General features: G+C 32.2%; 1 protein-coding gene across 6 annotated transcripts in view; it reads left to right on the top strand.

Annotated features, from left to right (window-relative positions):
- The window catches only part of PLS1 (plastin 1), a 38,505-nt gene extending 30,615 nt beyond the window's left edge, over positions 1–7,890 (top strand). For all 6 annotated transcript variants that reach the window (XM_085233283.1, XM_010716392.4, XM_010716397.4 and 3 more), the window contains 6 exons: positions 1,493–1,571; positions 2,370–2,484; positions 3,166–3,299; positions 4,510–4,633; positions 6,398–6,522; positions 6,989–7,890. In XM_085233283.1, coding sequence (XP_085089409.1) covers positions 1,493–1,571; positions 2,370–2,484; positions 3,166–3,299; positions 4,510–4,633; positions 6,398–6,522; positions 6,989–7,124 — 713 coding nt within the window. In that variant the 3' untranslated portion in view covers positions 7,125–7,890. The remainder of the gene's footprint in view (positions 1–1,492; positions 1,572–2,369; positions 2,485–3,165; positions 3,300–4,509; positions 4,634–6,397; positions 6,523–6,988) is intronic.
- The last annotated feature ends 223 nt before the right edge of the window (positions 7,891–8,113 follow it).

Below are 8,113 nucleotides of genomic sequence, written 5' to 3' on the forward strand. Positions count from 1 at the left end.
TTTCACCATGTGATCATCAATGAATTTTTGTTAATTTTTACAAGTGAATCTCTGAAACAAAACTTTAGGCTGAACTCCATCTGTATGATCTCATAATTTAGGAAGGAAATACAGCAACAAAGTGAATATAATATATTATTAAGTGGAAACTAACTAATAATCTGACTGACAGTTGTGTTTTTTAATAAAATGAGTATTGTTGCAACATGCCAATTATAACTGAAATTTCTCTCAGAAATATCTGTATTCAGGCTAAGTTTTGGTTATATACACATGTGTGTATATATATAGCAGTCCAGGACTTTTTCTATAAAAAAAATATTTGGGTTAAAGTTGTAACCCTATTTGAAAATAGAGCTATGCCATGACAACAGTTTGGTAGGAAATAACAGTAAGGAGGTTTTCTTTTTAATCTAATTATGTGTTTGCTTTGCTTTTCTATAGTCAGCATGAATTGCAGAACACAATGAATCTTTTTATGTACCACATAAACCTCGTTAGACAAACTCAGTACCCTTATATCATAAGGAACGAGCAAAGCAAAGTACTCCTCAGATTTGCACATTTCAGTTCAGTGAAATCTGTTGTATCATCCTTTACAGAGAATTGAAATGAAATTTTCTTTGATGTAGGAGGAAATGGCTTTTGCAGCATTGATTCACAAACAATTGGTCACAGCTCCAGTGTTGGGTGATGCTGAACATAGGAAATTAATGTATTAATGTAACCCTAATATAGTGCACTAATTAAGGGGCTCATAATATGCAAGAACAATCTAAGTCAGAAAAGAGAAGGGTTTTTCTACTGAATTTTTTGCGTTTCTAAGAAGATGACTGCAATGCACTTAGAATCTATTCTGTTGGAAAATGTCAGTCACAGCTGACTGTAAATCACAAATGTTCCCCCTGTAATGTTGCCCTGCTGAGCCTCCAGTGTTTAAAAACTGAAAAGGTGAGGTCTGTTACTTTGGAAGATATTCACAAATTAATACGCAAGATTTACATGCAGAGAGAGCAGAGCTGTGGTTACTGGGGGTTTGATGCAATTGCAGAGTGTCAGTATTAGCCTTTAGTGAAAAAGGCACTTCAAACTTGTAATGATACTGCTGAATACACTTTACACTGATTATCTTTAGTTCTAGGAATTATTCGTCACCATCTGCTCCATAATGTATTCATTATCTAAAATGAATCCAATCAGCAATCCATTTCTGTATTTTATAAAACTACACTTATTAAAAAAATAAAAAATAGTCTGATAGCGCTCTCTGTACTCTTTGCCCAGAATTGAGGGACTCTGAATTTGATAAGACTGAATTTGATAAGACTCTGCTCTATTGGCCAATAGAGATTATTATGAAAAGGATGAACTCATTTTTGAGGAAAAAATGTGGTATGGGAGCTGGAACTTGTATGCATCCGAGTCATTTAAACATTGTTTTCTGAAATGTTTTCTCTAAGTAATTTATACAGAATTATATCTGTCACTGTAGGAGAAAGTAATGAAGAAAGAACATTCAGAAACTGGATGAATTCACTGGGTGTAAGCCCATACGTTAATCACTTATATAGGTAAGGCTTCTTAAGTAATGTTTTCTACTCACCAGGGCATAATAATGTGTTAGCATCTGTAAGAATACGGTAACAACATGAATTTGAGGAAGCTTTATTTCTACTGAAGGTGGTTTCCAAGTTTCTCTACAGTATGATTAGTCTGCAGAGCCACACTAAGTAGTACCTCATTCAGATGTTATACTCACCATCAAGAAATAGATGTGCACTGCTAGCATTTGTTGTTTCTGGTTTACAACTGCTATGAAGCAATGCTTTTGTAGATGGCTTATAAGAAAAAATGTCAGTTGAAAAGGTTTATCAGGAATGTGATTTAAGTTGGGAAGATAATACTTTTGCTAATTACCTTCTTTCACAAGAGGTGTATTTTGGTTTAGATAAGCCTTTAGCAAAGTAAATCTATGTGCAGATTAAGCATAAGTATTTAACGTTTTGAAAAGGTATGAGGAAACTAAAACTGCATGAATAAATGAAGACTTTACCTAGGTGCTGTATACATGTGTACCTTATACAAACAACTACAGCTGGTAAAACTAACTTATTGCTCTGTCTGCTTTGCTAAGATTTGTGGAAATAATGAAATCGAATGTACAATTTAACTGAAATAGTGGCAGAGATCAAGCGATACAATTTAGACTGGTTTCTCCACAGGCTGACAAAATTTTAATTTTGGTGTCTGGAATTTTTCTGCAACATAAAATATACTTTCAGAAGTCTCGTCCTATTAAAAGTCTCAATAAGATTTTCATTTTGAGTATGAAATTTTGTACTTAAAGATATTGTTTTACTCTCATTTAGTGACCTCTCTGATGCTTTAATAATCTTCCAACTGTATGAAATGACTCGTGTGCCAGTTGATTGGACTCATGTTAACAAACGCCCTTATCCTCTACTTGGTGGTAATATGAAAAAGGTAGGTACACACTACAAATACAGTTTAGTTTCTCAGGCTCTAACTGCCCTGCTTATAGTAAGCTGGACTGTCTAGATTTACTGAGACAATCCTGGCCAAAAAAAAAAAAAAGGAAAAAATCTTACAAGCGTTATCTCCAGAAATAAAAAGCTGTATATCACTTTACTTTAAAAATGTGAACACCATTTAACAATATTATGTTTAAGGTTTAATTATTTATGTTTAAAAAAAAATAAAATAAAATGCAAGCTTGGCATGTCTTTTGTTGTATATGCTCTTGTGTCATGAGGTGTTACTTTGCCAGGAGAATTTGTGCAAGCCCTGAGCTTTCATTTTGAGATCATTTTTCAGTTAAAAATATAGGTGAAAAAAATACTGTTTGTTTTAAAAGAATCCATTTCTTGTATTTTTCCAAGTTCCATTTTGTATGTATTTATTACTTTGTTGAAAACAAAGAAATTGATTTTCTCTGGTGTGAAATAAGATTATCATTTGAATTTTATATAATTGTATTTACATCTACAAGAATACTAGAAACTGTACAGTATAGAAAGGCTATAAATCTTCATCTCCAAAATGTAACAAACCCAAATTGATTCAAACTATGGATAATTACTGTCTTTATTATAGAAATGCTGAGGATTTTTTCTTTTTTCATTGTTTGTATATACTTATTTTTAGATTGAGAATTGCAATTATGCAGTAGAACTTGGGAAGACAAAAGCAAAATTCTCCCTGGTTGGTATTGCTGGACATGATCTAAATGAGGGCAATCCAACTTTGACTTTGGCTTTGATATGGCAGCTGATGAGAAGGTATGTTAGACATAATACGTGGTGTGTGTGTGTGTACTTGCCACTGTTTTCTTCATCAAAGGAAATGAAGACAGATCTTCAGCCTGTCTAACAGGTGCACTGATGCACGTGTCTGACAGATGTATTCACTGTTGTGTAGCTTTATAATCAGATACAAATATTTCCATAATCTGAATGAAATTTCACACTTGAACATAAAAATTGCAAGTCATTTAAAAATTTTTGGAATCAAATAACCATTTAAAACTTTTACAAATGCAAAAGTGACTTAACATTGAACATTAACTATTGTTAAGTTGATTTTTTTTAATTGTTATTTTTAATATTAATCTGTGAAATACAGGAGTTTACATAAGGAGGAGTAAAATCTAAAACAATGAACTGAGCGTGATTATACAGTATATTTAAAATGGGCATTTTGGAGAGTCATCTCCTTGCATCCCTATTGTAAATCATAAAATCCCTATAATATGTCATAAATATATACTTATATACTTATATAATATTTTACATATATACTTATTTTTACATAATGTGTAATGACTGAAACAACAGCAATGTGTGTTCATGTACACATCGATATATACATTGACAATTAAAACATTGCATACTAAAAATTGTTAGTCAAATTTCATGGTTTTTCAGCAAATATAGAAGTATGTAAAATATTGTATGTTAATTTCATGTATTTTCCTGGAAGCATGGAACAATATAAATATTTGTGAAATCAAAAAAGAGATGATGTATGCTGTAGGCATTAAAACAGGGAGAATTTAAGCCCCCACAGTTGTAGTAATTTGTAAAATTCTTGTTAGTGCACTGACCACAGATTGATATCAATTGATTTCAATAAAAATTATTTTATGGCATGTATTTTCCACATGTTCATTTTCTTACATCTACTCTGGAGTACTCAATACTTTTTCTTTCTTGGGCTACCTCAATTCAGTTGTCAAAGTGACTGAATGCAAGGGAACCATTTAAGCTTATAAGATTGTTTCTAACGTGTTCAATAAGAAATACAGAATGAAATAACATCCCAGGCTTAATAGTGTTCATTGTTATTTCATTCTTCTAAAAACTGAGGAAGAGCTTTCCAGAGCAAGGTAACTTGTAAGGGTATTTTATGAAGAGAAATACTTATTGCTGTGTTAAAGTAATATTTTACTTTTGCTTGTGGTGTAGTTGAGACTTATTTTCTTTATTCAAGGTATACTTTGAATGTGCTATCAGACCTTGGAGAGGGTGAAAAAGTTAATGATGAAATTATTATTAAGTGGGTGAATCAAACACTTGCAAATGCAAATAAGAAAACTTCAATTACCAGTTTCAAGGTAATCAAATACATTTACCTTTCTTCTTTCCACCTATAATCATATCTGGGATTTTTAACCTAACAACTATGAGTTTAGGTTAAGGAGTGAAAGTTCTGGGTTTTTGGCTTTAATAACAGCTGTTCAAAAGCGAGTGTGTGACAGAGCCACCAGGGGGAACCCAATTTAACCAGCAACTTGTTGAATGGCATTGCTGATATGCCGCAGGCCTGATATTGTCATTATTGGTCATTTTCCAGAAATAATTCAAAATGCTACCTTTCAGCAAATACGAACACATTGATAAATGAAGCTTTCCTTTCACAGACTTGTTTAAAATTATAAAGTACGTCAGGTGCATCGTGCTGTGTGAATCTCATTCATTAGAAATGCTAGTTAAGTGATTGCATTCGCACACAAATATAGCATTCGTAGATGGGTTTATTGTATATACTGACACAGCTGTGTCAATGTGCTTTACAGCAGAAACATAAGAACCTAGCAAGTTAAATATTTAAAAGCTTCTCATGTTATGACATTGAATTAGGTAAGCATTAAGCAAAAGTTAATACCAAATTATTTTTATTCAACAGAAGACTACATTTTTATGGTAGGAGGAAAACTTGGCATTGTTCCCCTTAAGAGGGATTGCTTCATCTCTTATTTCTATGTTTGTTGTAGTAATGTTGATATAAATAAGTTGAAAATAAGATAAGTTGTCCCAGTATCTCGAACTTGGTATGCTGGTGTTTTTTTATTTAGGGGGAGTTTGCTTACTTTTAAGGTAATTGAAAGGATGGTAGACTGATACAGACAAGAAACCAGTGGTTTAAGGAGACATTCTTCAGCATAATTGTTGTATTACTGATTTTTTTGACAACGTTCATGTATATATTGTCTTTCCCAGTTTGAACTTTTGTCTGCATTTTGAAGTAACTACAGCAAACATTGTGTAGCAGAGAATTTGAAGGTCCCTGATACTTCCTGTGGACTGTGAAAGCAAAGTTTTATTGAATTAGCATTAGTTCATACAAGAAAAATTAAAAATGCTTTTTGTTTTTTTTGGGGAGATGGACCATGCATTCAATGTCTTCAAGTAGAGATTTTGCCTTTTAAATTTTTTTACTATATCTGAATATATAATTAGTGTGGCTTTGTGGGACTTGGCTGAGTTTGAAATCATAATTCTGGTGATGAACATTCCATATGTCTTCTGTGCTGAACTTGTGAAGAAGTGGTGCTTGATTCACAGTTTTCTGATTGTTAGTTCAACATCATCTTGTAGTAAGCTGTTTCTCTGCCATGACATTTGGGAAGAAATAATTGTAGTAAATGCATTTTCTGTTTTAAAAATTGAGGAAAACACATCCATGTTTTAAAGACTAAACAAACTCCTCATAGTAGCTCAGAATACCATCTGAAATGCAAAAATGATTGAGTGAATCATAAACTACAACAGAAAATAATTGTATTTTGAGAAAAAGAAGAAAGTGAGACTAGTCAGACTAGTCAGGGAATGCAAAAACCTATTTTTTGTCTTTAAAATCTGCTCCTTGGACTTCTTTTTAAGTTCCCTTTTGTCCTTAGGGAAGGGGGAAATATCTTTGATTTAGTCAATTTATACCATTTATACGGTATAAATTATTGTACATTATGAACATTATAATTTTGATGTGCTAAAACCTCTAGACCTCTTGAAGAGGCAAGGTTTCTTTCATTGTGAAAACATAATAATAGAAGCTATTAAATTTCTAATACTAATCTTTTAAGTCTCTTTTCTTTCAGGACAAATCAATTAGCACTAGTTTACCTGTCCTAGATTTGATAGATGCAATTGCACCAAAAGCAGTTCGCCAAGAAATGGTCAAGAGAGAAGATCTTTCTTATCAAGACAAATTGAATAACGCCAAGTAAGTTTTAAATAAATAGTTTCTATTTTCATAAAATGCAGAAATGCATGAATTTGTGACTTATTTAATATGATTTATCAATTTCACAGAAAGGAATTACACTAATGTTAGTTGATTTGTTTCAGAGAATGTTGTTTTGAATTCTGATATTCAAGAGCTATTTTGCAGCTGTTAAGTCTGCTAGAACATTTGAGTTCATAGTTTATGATCTACTACCACTCCAGTGCAATTAACTTAATACAGTCTGCTATAATCCCTAAGTTTCTGAGAAACATAAATGCTATGATAACCAGTAGCAAAATGGCTACCAATACAGTTGTTAATATATTTTTTCTTCACAATCATGTTCATTTTCACCTGGTGCTGATTTAACAGGGATATCCTGATTTTAAATCTGTTGTTGCTATGAATCTTCACATGTTACTAGATGCTAGTTAAATAATACATATTTTCTCTAACTTTCAAGGTATGCCATTTCAGTTGCTCGAAAAATTGGTGCTCGTATATACGCTCTCCCAGATGATCTGGTTGAAGTGAAGCCAAAAATGGTGATGACAGTGTTTGCATGTTTGATGGGAAGAGGATTGAACAAAATAAAATAATGAAGAGATTTAACACAACTTCCTGTGATGTTTAAGCATGACAAATGCTTCACAGCTTATGGAATTTCAAAGCTTAGTACAAAATGAGAAATTGTATGCACAAATATATTATGTGTTTTTATGAAATTGAATGAAATTTTAATACACTGATTATTTATGGTTGCTACTATTTTCAGAATGTTCGTTATAAAATATCTAATTTGTATTGCTTTGAAAACAAACCAACTCAACTGCATCAATCAAGCATCGGTTTATTTAGCACGTAACCACTTGTATCATTTTACCTTTCATGTTTTTTGAGCATCTATTGAGAAACTTTTTTTTGGTGGCTGTTAGTTAAATTTAGTCATACCTGTATCAAGATGCACTCCGGTCCCTATTTCATTACCCTGAACTTCATAATTTATCATCCTTGCCTTATTCTTTAAGAGTTTAAATCCTGCTGAAACCTGAGTCTTGTCACTGACTTAAGTCAGAGCAAGTGAAGGCCTATGATATCTGGAAGCTAAAGAATATTCATAAAGCTGATGAAACTTTTTGTGAGAATCATCTTTAAGTGTAGTAGCTTTGCTATTGAGCAAGAACTTCTATGGTCTGTGTCCTAAGGAAAAAAGCATAGTAAGCAGACGTGTAATAATGTTATTAGATCCGCATATATGTTACCTTTTTCAGTTGAACTACACAAGATTTTTTTTTTAAATTTCATAAAATATTGTAAAAGTGAACAATAAAAGCCTGGCCTGTCCAGTTTGGGGGTTCACCTAAATGAATTGCATTTCCTTACAGATTTGTTCCTTTGATTTTTACTGGAGTATAAGGCATATATAGAGAGGCTTTGTATATGGTATGTTGTCTGGGTGAGATCAAGTACATAAGTATTTTCATATTGATCTTAAGCAAATATTTGTACCTTTCTATGCAGCCATAATTTTACACCAAAGGGTTCTGGATTTTTAATTTTTACCAGAAGTTGAACAGTGGGAAAAAAA

Source organism: Meleagris gallopavo, chromosome 11 (genome assembly GCF_905368555.1).
Source record: "Meleagris gallopavo chromosome 11, MGAL_WU_HG_1.1, whole genome shotgun sequence".
Taxonomy (NCBI): Eukaryota; Metazoa; Chordata; class Aves; order Galliformes; family Phasianidae; genus Meleagris; species Meleagris gallopavo.